The sequence below is a fragment of the Delphinus delphis genome, chromosome 9 (assembly GCF_949987515.2).
Source record: "Delphinus delphis chromosome 9, mDelDel1.2, whole genome shotgun sequence".
NCBI classification, from domain to species: domain Eukaryota; kingdom Metazoa; phylum Chordata; class Mammalia; order Artiodactyla; family Delphinidae; genus Delphinus; species Delphinus delphis.
The window spans coordinates 32495437-32511800 of record NC_082691.1 but is presented as its reverse complement, the minus strand read 5'-3'; the positions used below and the strand labels follow the sequence as shown (position 1 = coordinate 32511800).

At 38.2% G+C, this 16364-nt stretch overlaps 1 protein-coding gene across 2 annotated transcripts in view; it reads left to right on the top strand.

Moving 5' to 3' along the window:
- KLHL7 (kelch like family member 7) overlaps positions 1–16364 on the top strand; it is a 67231-nt gene that overhangs the window by 38944 nt on the left and 11923 nt on the right. For both annotated transcript variants that reach the window (XM_060020390.1, XM_060020391.1), the window contains 2 exons: positions 9219–9459; positions 11712–11913. In XM_060020390.1, the coding sequence (XP_059876373.1) occupies positions 9219–9459; positions 11712–11913 (443 nt within the window). The remainder of the gene's footprint in view (positions 1–9218; positions 9460–11711; positions 11914–16364) is intronic.

Genomic DNA, 16364 nt, shown 5'->3' with positions numbered 1-16364 from the left:
TCTTTAGATATTCCTTGGATATTGCTCATGAGAGGCAGCAAATATTTGTATTAACTGCTGACTGAAAAATGATAAGAAAATCTTAACAATTTTTCTAGTACATAAGTAGATAAAGTAGTAGATAAAGAAATCTTGGGTTGCTATATTGAATTGAAATGATACTCTTCTTGTCAGGGTCCTTGCATGAAGCCTGCTGAGGCTCCCCTTCCCCACCTGTACCTGTTTTTAAAGTTTTCAAGTGCTTATTGATTACTAAAAGAGTTATTTTTCTGAATCCAGTGCTCTGTTCTCTTAGAATTGGTGTTCTCAAATTGTCATATGGGAACATTTTATGATATTGATGCCAAATAAAAGTTGACTTAATTGATCAGATTATTTGGACTATTCTTGTCAGTGAAATGATCAGCTTTGAGGGCTTAAAACTTTGTAGGGGTCTTGGCTCACCACTTTCATATGGTGGAGAAATAGGAGACTATGGGACTTCCCTGGTGGCGCAGTGGTTAAGCATCTGCCTGCCAGTACAGGTTCGATCCCCGGTCCGGGAAGATCCCACATGCCACAGAGCAGCTAAACCCGTGCACCACAACTACTAAGCCCACGTGCTGCAACTACTGAAGCCCGGGCACCTAGAGCCCGTGCTCTGCAACAAGAGAAGCCACCACAGTGAAGAGTAGCCCCTGCTTGCTGCAAATAGAGAAAGCCTGTGGCCAGCAACAAAGACCCAACGCAACCAAAAAAAAAAAAAAAAAAAATAGGAGCGTATGCTCTAGAGAAAAAGGGATTCTGCATATTCCCTGCCAAAATCAAACAAGGAGTAAGACCAGCAGAGTGAGGACTAGACCCTGTAAATTGCAAAGGCAGAAAACCACATGGTGCCATATTTTATGGAACCATCAGGTTCAAAAGGTTTACCCTGAGTACCTTTTCTTATTCTTTTTTTTTTTTTTTGGTCTCACCGCCGGGGCTTGTGGGATTTTAGTTCCCTGACCAGGGATTGAACCCAGGCCCTTGGCAATGAGAGCACAGAGTCCTAACCACTGGACTGTCAGGGAATTCCCTCTTAGTGCCTTTTCCCACTTAAAACTCTGAAGTAGGGCTTCCCTGGTGGCGCAGTGGTTGAGAGTCCGCCTGCCGATGCAGGGGACACGGGTTCGTGCCCCAGTCCAGGAGGATCCCACATGCCGTGGAGCGGCTGGGCCCGTGAGCCATGGCCGCTGAGCCTGCGCTTCCGGAGCCTGTGCTCCGCAACGGGACAGGCCACAGCAGTGAGAGGCCCACGTACCGCAAAGAGAAAAAAACAAACAAACAAAAACTCTGAAGTAGACTCATCACTGAGCTTAGTGTCTGGCCCAATGTGGGAAGTCAAGTTTGTGAGGATGAATGAACCAGTATAACTTTATATAATATTTCATAAGCAATTTTGTCAGTTGGTTTTATAGGACTGGATTTAAATATAGGTGGGCCCTAAATCAAAAGAAGTGAAGTTACTTTCAACACAAAACACATTTTCCTCTTGGAAATATTGTTTACTAAAGGTATCACAGTGCCTTTTCTCACAGTATCATAGCTACCTTCCCTCTTAAACAGGCCTTCACTAAGGAGACAGTCCTACACTGTCATCACGGTGGAAACTGGCAGTTATACGTTGCATGTGATTTTAAAAGACCTGTGTGTAAAAGAAGTGTAAACCTTATAGGAAAATGGTGTTACATTAAAAAATTAATGAAGCTTTTGTAAGAGTGCATCAGTAGTGTTTGTCACCGTCAAAAGAGTGTTGTAGGAGCAGTGTGCTGGAGTCAAAGAGTGAGTCCTGCTAAAATGATCAGGGGCACCTGTAAGAACGAAATATCCAAAATGGACAGCAGTAATCCCAGGTGGTTTAGACCTATAGCTGTGTCCTGCAAGGACTGACATTGCTGGAATGCAAGTGTGGGTCACCATGGGTATCCCTTAAGCTTCCTTAGTGGTCAGTATAACAGGCGCCGGTGGTAAAAATCAGTGTTCTTTGCCGCTTATGCACAGTAAGTATTTCTCATACCTGATTGTTTGCAGGCAGTTTGGTTAGACAGGTGGTCCTCACATTCAAGTAGAAGAGATTGGAACACATTCTGAGGTAAATTCTCAGTAGAGTGCCTTCCTAGAATGTCTTCCACAATAGGAATATTGAGAGCCTCTGTTTTGTTTTGTTTTCAAGCATCTCCATAACACACTTTTGTAGTTTTGTTGTAAAGTCAACCTCACAGCTCTTGTACCCTACAAAGGTGCAGTACCTGAAGTTCCCACCTTCAGGGGTCAGTTTCCTTTTGTGTTTAGTCACTGTGCCTACAAAAAACCCCAGTAAAAATATGACTCACCAAGAGAGGGATGACTTCAGACTCTCTGTAAGCCACGGCCAGCCATAATTATTATAAATTAACAGATCAGTCCCCTTAAGGGACAGAGAGGGCAGAAACAAAGCTGTAGGTATTTGATTGAGGGCCACAGGTGGGAAGGGATAAGGAGACTAGGGATGATAAATCTGTGTGGTGGTGCTTTAAAGGACTCTCGTCATCCTGGAATTAGCTGGAGGGTAGTGGCTACATAAATGCAGGGCGAGGGGGTAAGAGGCTGAGGGAAACCAACAGGGAATGAAATAAATATTTACTCTACCGTGTCATTCAAAAATTACTGTTGGCTACCTTTGGTGATTGTTCATATGATGACCCAAAGGCACAGTAAGATCTTTTATCCTAGAAGTATTAAATCATGTTCAGATAGGTTTCTTGTGATATTCTTTGAAAATTGCTGATCAGTATAAGAGAAAGCTAACTTCAGTTGCTATAAACAACAGCAGATTGTACCATAGCATATTGTACAGTTAGCTGGTTATAAACTGCAGTTTGAACAAATATTTTGTCATATATTACCAGTATGACAGTTCATCTAGAATTTGAAATTTGGGGATTAGGCTGCAGCAGGGATTATGAAGGAGTCAAACTCAAAGTGTATGAGATGTATACAAGCTTGAAACAATTAGAGAACACAGAGGCTGAGGTTGGTGAAGCTGCCACCGAATGTAGCCAATTAAAAGTCCCGGTATGGGATAGGTAATGACAGCCTTGGTGGTCTAAAAAGAAGAGATTCCCCTGGGTTGAATTAGTCCATGGAAGTTTCTTCCATGGAATTAGCTTCATGGAAGTTTTCTTGAGGGACACTTATTGGTAGAGTTTAGATAGGAAGAAAGAGAAAGAAAAGAATATATTGAGTCCTAAGTATGAATATATCTTTTTGGTTTGGTAAGTATGAGTATTAAAAGTTTTCGTAAAATGCATACAACGTATTATTTAACTGAATGGAGTCTAACTTTTTGCTTTAAAAAAAAAGGAATTTAGGTATAGGTGGAAGAACTGAAGAACTCAGCCATTGGTCTTTTTTCTTTTGTGAAACCTTTTTTTTGGTCCCTTGTCTTCCTTCCTCCCTCCTTTTCTTCCTTCCTTCCTTCCTTTATTTCTAAAAGAAAGAAGCTGTTTTGTAGAAAGAGCATTTCAAGTCTAGGTATAGGAGCTTAGGCAAGTCAGCCTTTCTGAACTTCATTTTTCTGGTCTATTAACAGAAGGTTTAAATCTTAGGATTTGCGTTAATATCAATTATGTTCATTTGACTCTTTGATCTTCATTCACTGAGTCTCTTTCTCCCTGCCATCCTTAAGTTTTTCTCATTTTCCCATATTTAAATGTAAAAAGGCTTACCAGCTCCATTTTGTTTTTTTCTTTACCCTGCCTAACTCTTCCAAACCTCCTGACTGGGTGCATTATCTCCTATACTCCACACATCTGAGACAGAGTTGATGTTTGTCCCATTGGTGAGAACATTTTATTAAATGGGTATGTTACTGCATTTTGAGATTTGAGATAATCATTTAAAGTATAATATGCCTTCCTGTGCCAAGATAAAAAATTACACATCAGAGTTCATCTAAAGGCAAATCTTGTCATTGAGATATCTGGCAAGGTGCTAGCGCAGAGATGCTCCCCTGCTATTTCATGTATTTTCTACTGAAAGGACAAGAGCTGATATTGAGCATAATATTCATATCAGGTTTCACTTTTTTTTTTTTTTTTTTTTTTTTTTTTGCGGTACACGGGCCTCTCACTGCTGTGGCCCCTCCCGCCGCGGAGCACAGGCTCCAGACGCGCAGGCCCAGCGGCCATGGCCCATGGGCCCAGCAGCTCTGCAGCATGTGGGATCCTCCCGGACCGGGGCACGAACCCGCGTCCCCTGCATCGGCAGGCGGACCCCCAACCACTGCGCCACCAGGGAAGCCCCAGGTTTCACTTTTGAACTGAGTTTCATCTCACTTAAATTTCTGAGTGGATTTGAGTTGTGTGTCTTGGTGGTATGGTTTTAGTTTGAGAGTGGAGGGGGGAGAACATGCTGTGACTTTATAAAACAGTAGTGATTCTTAATTAGTGATTCCCTTTGAGCTGGTGTCTGGCCTCACTTCCCACTCCTTGCTAGTTTTAACTGATCAGTAGCTGGGAACTGCCCATTTATATGTTCACTGTTCCTGAGTTTATCTAGCAGCTTACAGTAGCACAGTCACGCCCTGCCCACCCACCCCCAATTGTGGAAGCCTTTTTTCTAGCTGTGATGCTATGTTTTATGAAGAACTTAAGTTACAAGAGTATTTTCTTCCAATGGCTGATTATTAAATCCCTTTCTGGACTTGGGGAGGTTAATATGTTTACAGAAATATCTGTGTGATCCCATTGAAAATGAGTGCATTTCAAAGTGGGTACAGCCTAGGAAATTAAGTACAATCAAGTGTTCACTTCTAAAAAACTAGATATGCCCTAATAGTGTGCTATTTGGAAGGAAGGCAAAGACTGTTTCTGATCCATCTTGTAGTTGAAATTCAGCCGCATAGTATAATAGCTATTTAGGTGTTTAAGTTTTTAAAGCCTTAACTTAAATTACTTTTAAGTCCACATTTATGTTAAAACATTTAGTACTATTATAAGCATCTGATGTGAGAAGTTGTTTTCTTTGTACCATACTTTTGGTACTACTTGCCTAATTGTTGTATTTACTTTTTCTATTTAAAAAAAATAATATATGCTCATTGTAGAAAATTCAAACATAGCAAGATGAAAAGGAGAAAGCCAAAGTGCTCCCAGCATAACAAACAGTCCTCAATAGTTGGTGAACATCATTCCAGTCCTCTCATTTTTTTTTTAATTTAGAATTTTTTATTGTTTTAATTTTATTTTTTATTTATTTTTTGTTTTGGCCGCACCTCGTGGCATGCAGAGCTTCCCTGACCAGGGATCGAACCCATGCCTTCTGCAGTGGAAGCACGGAGTCTTAACCACTGGACTGCCAGGGGAGTCCCCAGTGTTCTCACTTTATATATGTGGGATCATGCCATACGTGCTGTTTTACAAAAACTTTTTTTTTACTCTCTCAGCATTTATATTGTGGTATTTTCATGTCAATGAAAATACCATCCTTTTGAAGGGCTGTGGAGTATTCCTCATAAGGATATATAATATTATCATTTATTTGTAATAGTGACTCTATTTCTGTTTTGTAAGTAAGTTCATTTGTACCATTTTTTTAGATTCTACATTATGTGTGGATATCATATATTTGTGATATCATATATTTGTCTTTCTCTGTCTCACTTCACTCAGTATGACAATCTCTAGGTCCATCCATGTTGCTGTAAATGGCATTATTTTGTCCTTTTTTTATAAGCCACAGTGTTTTTTTTGTTTTTGTTTTAGCCACAGTGTTTTGATGTACTTTTCATGACACTGCTTCTAGGAATGTTGTGGCATCTGGCATATACCTCCTCTCTCCCCTAGCTTTGCTTGATTTTCTCTCAAAACGATGCAAAATAAAGTTCTCAAGTCTTAAAAATAAAAACTTTCATTTTGCATTTTGGTTGTCTTGATTATTGTTAAAATTTACATCTGTAGTGTTTCTATTATTTGAGGATTCATGTGTTTTCAGAATAAAGATTATATTAAATCAATCCTTACTCTCAAGGAAAATAGCAGGCTGATGTTTTTACCCTAAGGCATTTGGAGAAAAATATTACAGCCCTTCAACTCAAGAAGGGCTTTCACTTTCACTTGCTGTAGCAGTGTCCTACAGCTGAAAAGTCACACAAGACAAGATGTAATGGCGTACTCAGTCATCAACTGCAGACTTCAGTGTGGTGGGGATTCAGAAAAAGGAAATCAGGGAAGCTTGCAAAAAGAAAAGGAGTCTTGAGCTTGAAAAAAGTCTAGAATGTGATATATCACAGCAGAGGCAAGAAAGACTGACTGGGACCAGGAAAGACAGGACTTTATACATGGGTATGTCTGCATATATATGTGTGGATGCATACATGGGTGATGTGTCAGAACTTAAGAAATCCTTCTACCTGTGTTTTTTCTAAGCTTTCCGGTTTTCTCATTTTCATATCTTCTCAGCAGCTAAGCATATAACCTTGCCTGGAATAGGTACTCAATAAAAACTGCATTAAATTATATTTTTAGGGTAACAATTTCCTGCCCACACACATACACTGTGACTCTAGTGCTCTTTATCCATCTGTTGCTAACATGAAAGCTCCATGCCCTTCTAGCTTGCCTTGTAGCCTGTGAGTGCTGGGAGCCATAAGTAATTCTTCCTCCACCTACAGGCCCCAGGTTGGGAGTGGTCCCATGACTAGAATAAGACCTGGCAAAGATATCCACTGAGCTGACAAGCCTGACTTCCCATCTGTTTTTATCCCCTCTCTGCTTGCTTCTTCAACTGCACACATCTCCTAGGTAGTATAACAAGTTATCAAAGGGCAAACGTTAAATCACATTCTCATTACTTTATTTTGGATGGGGGGTAGATTGAGGGAATTGGGTAGATTTCCAAGGGAGGTTGGCCCATACACGCACCGAGAAAAAAGACCATAAGCTCCCCTGTGTACAGCCAAAGGCAGATGTGCTCAAACATAGGTGCATTTAACACCTGACAGGTATATTTAATAAGCCCAAATGTAAAGCATTACATTTTATCTGAAATGAAGTCTATTTTGCATTCCAGGTAAAAAGAAGGATATTTCACTTACCTGTGTAGAAGATGAACTATTAGGCAGAGTATTATATATAGCTAGTATTTATCAAGCATAGTGTTTAACATGTATGGTGACCAATGACAGTATTGGGAGAGTTGGAAAAGGGCTTCTAGAGAAATGAGAGCCCACACTGCAAGTAGATAGAAACATGTGCCTATTCCCGTGTTACACACACACACACACTGCAGACACACACGCTAATCAATTTTCCCTTGGGCTTAGAGTTCCGAGAGAGCAATGCATTTTAATTCTTAAATGTGAAGTATAACCAAGTCCTATATGACTTATGATCATCCGTTCCCTACTCAGACCCTTGAGTAGTATTGGAAAGTTAGAATTATTCTGTTACCAAGCTCTTTGAAATTATTTCATTCTTTGGAACCTCATAATCTTAGTGTCTATGTGTTTAAGCTCATCTAGCTAAAAGAAGTAGTATATTGTTTTTTCAGTTCCAGCTTCTACCTGGGCAGTTCTTTTTAATTTGAAGAGTATCAGGTCTTGGAGACCATTTCAAAAAATATCTGGCCAACTTTCTCATCCTGAAATTAAGGAAGAGTTTAGAAAGATAATGTTTTTAAGGATGTCTTTAGAAATTATGGGAAAATTTGCATATTACTTTCTAATAATATCAAATAAATTGGGTGTAAGAGTGGCAAGACTTGAGATTCACTAAGTTAATGTACCTTATTAATGAAATTGTATTTCTCTGCTAATGAACCTGGTCAGGTAGGAGCTACGAGGAGATCTGCATAATATGTAAGAGTGTAATTTTGTTTACTTTTGAGGTATTGCTCCCTGTAGAATATTTTATCGCTTACTTTTTTTTCACTCTGTGGTACACAGTTTCCCCAAGAAAACAAATGTTTAAAATATTCTTCCTCAGTTTTTCAAATCCATTGAGTAAAACTGAAGCTTCAGGAAGATGTTACGTTTATCCTGCAGTTTTGTGTGCCCACCAATAAAAATACCACTGAGTAACCCAGGGGGCCTCATAGACCCTAATTTGAGAATAAGAAAGGGATTAAGGCTCTGTTTCTCTGGTCACCTAAAAAGCAGAATGTTTATCATCACTAGGAATCAAGATATTCTCAATCAGGGACTCTTCTTTTACCTAAGAGACCATTTCTTATGTTCTACACTGCTTTGATCTAATTCAGTGAATGCCTGAAAAACAGGACATTAGCATGATAGATATCAAATTTTCCCAAAGGGAAATCCACGTTAATAAATCACAGTGCTTTGATTGATGAGATTGGAAATTGTTTGGATTTCTATCTGACCCTAATTATTTTCAACCATTTTCAGAAAGCGGCAGGAACACTGTAACTTCCTTGCTTTAAAAGGGGGAGGATCCAACAAGCTATAACTTTGGGAACATTCCCCCACATATTTACATAGAAGAAGGGCACAGGTGTCCTTGGATGTCATCAAACATAGGAATCAGTGGTGCTGTGAACAGCCTTTATTGTGAAGTACTGATAGGTGCCCATTTCTTCTCATTGAGAAGAAAAAAGTTGTTTCCAGACTACTCAGGTTATTCAAGTATTTCATAATATCACAGCTTTAAGAGTCTGGCTGACTATACTGGCTCACCTGAACATTTACGGAAAATTAATCTCTCTCAGAAGTCTACAAAATGCCTTCTGGCTTTAGACATTAGTAGGTTAATGGCAGTTAAACCTTCAGATTATCCATTGATTCTTTATATCCTTATACATCCGGCAAAGAAGGGATGCGCATATTTACATTTGAAAAAAAAATCTTTCTTTAAGTAACAAAACTGCTTATTTTAGTATTTTCTTGTATTGTTATCCTCAATAACAGAAGGAATAGAAGACGGGGTGTTGGTGATACATACAAAGGTATTAAAGTTTATTTTAGAGCCAGAAAAGACCCAAAGCCGTCACTGTCTTCCTCTTGCCTTCTGCCACGACTAACCAACATTCTGAAGAAATCACGCAAGATTAAATAATAGTCTCAAGCCAAACATTCTTATATGTACTCTGATAAATTTAACATATTCTTATGTTTTGTATGTTCTCAATTATATCTTTGCTTCATCCTTTCCTATTATAGTTTTCCATTACTGAAATCTTCCTGTCCTTTCCTGTTACAGGATTATAGCTGGACAGACATCCGCTGCCCCTTTGAAAAACGAAGAGACGCAGCATGCGTGTTTTGGGACAATGTAGTTTACATTTTGGGTGGCTCTCAGCTTTTCCCCATAAAACGAATGGACTGCTATAATGTCGTTAAAGATAGCTGGTATTCCAAACTGGGCCCTCCAACACCTCGAGACAGCCTTGCTGCCTGCGCTGCAGAAGGCAAAATTTATACATCTGGAGGTTCCGAAGTTGGTAAGGACTTATTCAGTATTTGTGTGTGCTTTAAAGCTGAGGGTCTTGGCTTTCATATTTAAACAGAGTTAGTATTATTTGTTCAGATACTTTTTGACAAATTTAAATACATATCTGTCATATTTTACCTTCCCTGAAGGTTTACCTTATTCTTAAACCTTCCCTGAAGGTTTACCTTACTCTTTCTAAGTCATTAATTTACGAGAACTTCAACTTCCTAGATTATGTTAACTGTCCATTTTTTGTCATGACAACGGTTTCATTGACGTCATCTGGATTTTAGTTTCATTGTTGCCATCTGGATTAGTTATTTTATATACGTAATATTATTTGCTTTAAAGATTTTGGAGTTTGGCTTACTCATAGACCCACATTCAGGCTTTTAAATCTGTATTATCTTTGCTTTCTTTGTATCAGAAAAAAGTAAGAATAATCTTTTTCATTTGCTTTATTTTTTAACTTTGTTTTTTTCTTTTGGCTGCGTTGGGTCTTCGTTGTGGCATGCGGGATCTTCGTTGCGGCGCGTGGGCTTCTCTCTAGTTGTGACGTGCAGGTTTTCTGTCTCTAGTCGTGGCACACAGGCTCTGTAGTTAGCAGCACTCGGGCTGTCTAGTTGAAGCACGTGGGCCTAGTTGCCCAACCAGGGGTTGAACCAGTGTCCACTGCATTGGAAAGCAGATTATTTACCACTGGACCACCAGAGAACTCCCTATTCTTTAACTTTTTAATGTAATGATTGGTAGTGGTATCTTAAGCTTATTGATCAGAACAGGGTGTGGGTATGGGTATAAAAACCTTTCTCATTGACAGATAATTTGTAAGTGTCCACTAGTGTTCGTTTATTAAATGAATAATTTTTCTAAATGAATATTCTAGGTGCAGACTAGCTTTTATATGCTTTCGTCTTTTCAAGTAATTTCTTTAGCTAAATAATGGGCTTATAAAGAAAACTAGGAAGACCAAGTAAATCTAAAGTATGGAATTTAAACGTTGTCTTTTTGTTTTCTTTTATGATTTTTATATTAGCCCAAAGACTGTTTTACTTTTGGTCAGCATATTTATTTGTTTTAAGTTTCTACCCCCACTCCCACTAGATGCAAAATGAATACAAGAAAGATTATGATTTTCTAAATGTGACTTGAAAATCATAAAAGATTATGATTTTCTAAAACACTTGAGTGTTTTATACGTATACTTTTTTGTGGAAAGTATAGTAGATAACTTCATTTCTTCAGCATTTACTCTACTAAGTCAGTTTTTGACTTAAATAGTAACTTTTTAATCTGCTATATACTATTTCCCTTTAGTGTCAGCCGACTGAATCTGCCAAATTTGAAATGTTTAAAAAGTTAAAAAGAAGTTGCTGTTAGTCATGACTATTACTTCTTCTCTTTGTTACTCTTTGAACTTTGCTCTTCATAGGCTTTGGTTTTGATAGAGACTTATAAGTGTGTTATTGCTTTTAAGCGTTAGAAGAGTCCAGAAAAGTGGGAAGGGAGCAATAATTTGATAAAGTTCTAGCTTCGTTTTTCTTGGGAAAGAAAAAAAGCACTTGATCTTTAATGGTATCATTTCTAAAAGTCTTTATTGAGCTCCTAAAATGTGCAGAAGTTGCAAAACAGGGTGGGTGTGTTTTGCCGTTAAAATGTGTAATCAAAGTACACCAGAAACACATAACGATACTTTGAGTGTATATTCAAGAATGGACCGGCATGACTTCAGGGCCTACCCACACAACTGCTGAGAGCAGTCAGGAAGAACAGTTTTGTTAATGATGCAGTGGCTGTTGTAGAACATTAAATGACAAGCCTGAGGATACTCTCAGATAGTAGTCTTCATATTTTAAGGTATAGACTTACCGTGTGTCAACAGCTGTGTTTTTCCCCCTCTCTATAAACATTTGAGGTTCAGTTAATTCCCATCATCATAACTGGGCTGGAAGACATACATAATGTTTCTTATTTAATTTGAAAATCTTTTGAAATCAAACCAATTTATTTTTTGTTGTTGTTTAATTACCAATTAATAAGTCTCCAGCAGATCCTTTTCTGAATATTTTCCAAGGTCTATACAAACAGAGGTAGCTTTTTCTGAAACTATTTCTACGTTTTGTTGTTGTTGATAGAGTAGAGAAAAGACTCTCCAACCCTAAATTCTTTCCTCCAGTAATTAATGATTCAACTCTACGGTCAACTCACTCCAGGCCCACATACACACTAAGTTAAGCAAGATGGGGTCCTTTTCTTTTACAGGAAACTCGGCTCTGTATTTATTTGAGTGCTATGATACAAGAACTGAAAGCTGGCACACAAAGCCCAGCATGCTGACTCAGCGCTGCAGCCATGGGATGGTGGAAGCCAACGGCCTGATCTACGTTTGCGGTGGAAGTTTAGGGAACAATGTTTCTGGGCGAGTACTGAATTCCTGTGAAGTTTATGATCCTGCCACAGAAACGTATGTATCAGTTTAAAACTCTTACTACACAATTAATTGTATTCTATAAGCTCAATGGAAGAAGATGTCAAAAGGCAGAAGGAACCCAGCAGAAGGATTTTTGAATGTGCTAGGGTCAGGGGCATGTTTATAGCCTTGACCCTTCCTCTACACCTTAAGAGATAGCTTGACCTCATACCCTATGGGAGCCCCTCTCTATCTATTCCTGCTTGTGCAATAAATAAATGTCTGTGAATAAGAAAATATGACTGATTCATCAAACTCAAAATATTTTTGTTTGAGAGATCGGGAAGTGTAGAGAGGGGGAAACAATTTATGACCAGTGGTAAATTTGCCTTTAATTAGAAATATTATGTATTGGTTTGTGGCATTAATGAATCATACCCCTAGGTATAATGTCTTTTTTGAGTTTGTGCTTGCTAAAGTATGTTTGGATTCATATTTATTAAATAAAATTATTCTTTTTTTTTTAATATTTATTTACTGGGCTGCGCCATGTCCTAGTTGCGGCATGTGGGATCTAGTTCCCTGACCAGGGATCAAACCCGGGCCCCCTGCATTGAGAGCACAGAGGCTTAACCACTGGACCACCCGGGAAGTCCCTAAGTAAAATATTCTTAAGTCAACTGGGAAGTAAAATAAATGCTTTTAAAAGGCAAAATACAAAGAAATAAACGGGTAGCCCGTTTTTCTGATCTTGTAATTAATGATGGAACCCATTCAATACAGCCAAAGGATATGAGCCAGTTATTGATAGTGGGGGGTGGTAAGTATAGTGTAATTAACTAACAAGAAAATGAACGCAGGTGATGTTCCAGTCAGACCTTTTGTTGATAATCAGAAACATCCAAAGACCTTCAATAAGAAAATTAACTTGCTCGTTTGAAAGGATTGTTCTTCCTTTACTAGAACAAGTTATTGGGCAAATATGTTCAACATAAATGTTATGCCAAAGAGCCGCACCAAAACTCTTATGCTCAAATTTTGTACTTGGAAATATTTCCAGGCTACAAAACATAGAAGTCTTCTACTCCAGCTATTGCTTTTATTAAATTAAGCATAAAGATTTAATTATAAAATATGATTGTCATTTGTAGTTATTTATGCTCCCCACCTATTTTTGAAGGATTTAAGGAAGCAAAATCAGTAACTCCTTTCCCAAAGAAAAGTGCAATTACAATTCTTCTTTTCTCATTTTTTGCTCAACTAGTCACCCATGTTAGGGATAGAATTGAAAGAAGCTTATCTTGAAACATATCTTTTGCTAAGTGTCTAGACTAGGAAATCTCTTGAGATCATCACACTTAATACTTCCCAATGTTTTTTTTTTTAATTATTGGAGTATAGTTGCTTTACAATGGTGTGTTAGTTTCTGCTTCACAACAAAATGAATCAGTTATATATATACATATGTTCCCATATCTCTTCCCGCTTGCGTCTCCCTCCCTCCCACCCTCCCTATCCCACCCCTCCAGGTGGTCACAAAGCACCGAGCTGATCTCCCTGTGCTATGCGGCTGCCTCCCATTAGCTATCTACCTTACGTTTGGTAGTGTATATATGTCCATGCCTCTCTCTCGCTTTGTCACAGCTTACCCTTCCCCCTCCCCATATCCTCAAGTCCATTCTCTAGTAAGTCTGTGTCTTTATTCCTGTTTTACCCCTAGGTTCTTCACGACATTTTTTTTTTCCTTAAACTCTATATATATGTGTTAGCATACGGTATTTGTCTCTCTCTTTCTCACTTACTTCACTCTGTATGACAGACTCTAGGTCTATCCACCTCATTACAAATAGCTAAATTTCGTTTCTTTTTATGGCTGAGTAATATTCCATTGTATATATGTGCCACATCTTCTTTATCCATTCATCCGATGATGGACACTTAGGTTGTTAACATCTCCGGGCTATTGTAAATAGAGCTGCAATGAACATTTTGGTACATGACTCTTTGAATTTCGGTTTTCTCAGGGTATATGCCCAGTAGTGGGATTGCTAGGTCATATGGTAGTTCTATTTGTAGTTTTTTAAGGAACCTCCATACTGTTCTCCATAGTGGCTGTACCAATTCACATTCCCACCAGCAGTGCAAGAGTGTTCCTTTTTTTCCACACCCTCTGCAGCATTTATTGTTTCTAGATTTTTTGATGATGGCCATTCTGACTGGTGTGAGATGACATTTCATTGTAGTTTTTTTTTTTTTATTGTAGTTTTGATTTGCATTTCTTTAATGATTAATGATGTTGAGCATTCTTTCATGTGTTTGTTGGCAGTCTGTATATCTTCTTTGGAGAAATGTCTGTTTAGGTCTTCTGCCCATTTTTGGATTGGGTTGTTTGTTTTTTTGTTATTAAGCTGCATGAGCTGCTTATAAATTTTGGAGATTAATCCTTTGTCAGTTGCTTCATTTGCAAATATTTTCTCCCATTCTGAGGGTTGTCTTTGGTCTTGTTTATGGTTTCCTTTGCTGTGCAAAAGCTTTGAAGTTTCATTAGGTCCCATTTGTTTATTTTTGTTTTTATTTCCATTTCTCTAGGAGGTGGGTCAAAAAGCACCTTGCTGTGATTTATGTCATAGAGTGTCCTGCCTATGTTTTCCTCTAAGAGTTTGATAGTTTCTGGCCTTACTTTAGGTCTTTAATGCATTTTGAGTTTATTTTTGTGTATGGTGTTAGGGAGTGATCTAATCTCATACTTTTACATGTAGCTGTCCAGTTTTCCCAGCACCACTTATTGAAGAGGCTGTCCTTTCTCCACTGTACATTCCTGCCTCCTTTATCAAAGATAAGGTGACCATATGTGTGTGGGTTTATCTCTGGGCTTTCTATCCTGTTCCATTGATCTATCTTTCTGTTTTTGTGCCAGTACCATACTGTCTTGATTACTGTAGCTTTGCAGTATAGTCTGAAGTCAGGGAGCCTGATTCCTCCAGCTCCATTTTTCGTTCTCAAGATTGCTTTGGCTATTCGGGGTCTTTTGTGTTTCCATACAAATTGTGAAATTTTTTGTTCTAGTTCTGTGAAAAATGCCAGTGGTAGTTTGATAGGGATTGCATTGAATCTGTAGATTGCTTTGGGTAGCTTTTCACAATGTTGATTCTTCCAATCTAAGAACATGGTATATCTCTCCATCTATTTGTATCATCTTTAATTTCTTTCATCAGTGTCTTATAATTTTCTGCATACAGGTCTTTTGTCTCCTTAGGTTGGTTGATTCCTAGATATTTTATTCTTTTTGTTGCATTGGTAAATGGGAGTGTTTCCTTAATTTCAGTTTCAGATTTTTCATCATTAGTGTATAGGAGTGCCAGAGATTTCTGTGCATTAATTTTGTATCCTGCTACTTTACCAAATTCATTGATTAGCTCTAGTAGTTTTCTGGTAGCATCTTTAGGATTCTCTATGTATAGTATCATGTCATCTGCAAATAGTGACAGCTTTACTTCTTCTTTTCCAATTTGGATTCCTTTTATTTCCTTTACTTCTCTGACTGCCGTGGCTAAAACTTCCAAAACTATATTGAATAAGAGTGGTGAGAGTGGGCAACCTTGTCTTGTTCCTGATCTTAGTGGAAATGCTTTCAGTTTTTCACCATTGAGGACGATGTTGGCTGTGGCTTTGTCATATATGGCCTTTATTATGTTGAGGAAAGTTCCCTCTATGCCTACTTTCTGCAGGGTTTTTATCATAAACGGGTGTTGAATTTTGTCAAATGCTTTCTCTGCATCTATTGAGATCATATGGTTTTTCTCCTTCAATTTGTTAATATGGTGTATCACGTTGATTGATTTGCGTATATTGAAGAATCCTTGCATTCCTGGAATAAACCCCACTTGATCATGGTGTATGATCCGTTTAATGTGCTGTTGGATTCTGTTTACTAGTATTTTGTTGAGGATTTTTGCATCTATGTTCATCAGTGATATTGGCCTGTAGTTTTCTTTCTTTGTGACATCCTTGTCTGGTTTTGGTATGAGGGTGATGGTGGCCTCGTAGAATGAGTTTGGGAGTGTTCCTCCCTCTGCTATATTTTGGAAGAGTTTGAGAAGGATAGGTGTTAGCTCTTCTCTAAATGTTTGATAGAATTCGCCTGTGAAGCCATCTGGTCCTGGGCTTTTGTTTGTTGGAAGATTTTTAATCACAGTTTCAATTTCAGTGCTTGTGATTGGTCTGTTCATATTTTCTGTTTCTTCTTGATTCAGCTGCTTGGCAGTTGTGCCTTTCTAAGAATTTGTCTATTTCTTCCAGGTTGTCCATTTTATTGGCGTAGAGTTGCTTGTAATAATCTCTCATGAGCTTTTGTATTTCTGCAGTGTCAGTTGTTACTTCTCCTTTTTCATTTCTAATTCTATTGATTTAAGTCTTCTCCCTTTTTTTCTTGATGAGTCTGGCTAATGGTTTATCAATTTTGTTGATCCTCTCAAAGAACCAGCTTTTAGTTTTATTGATCTTTG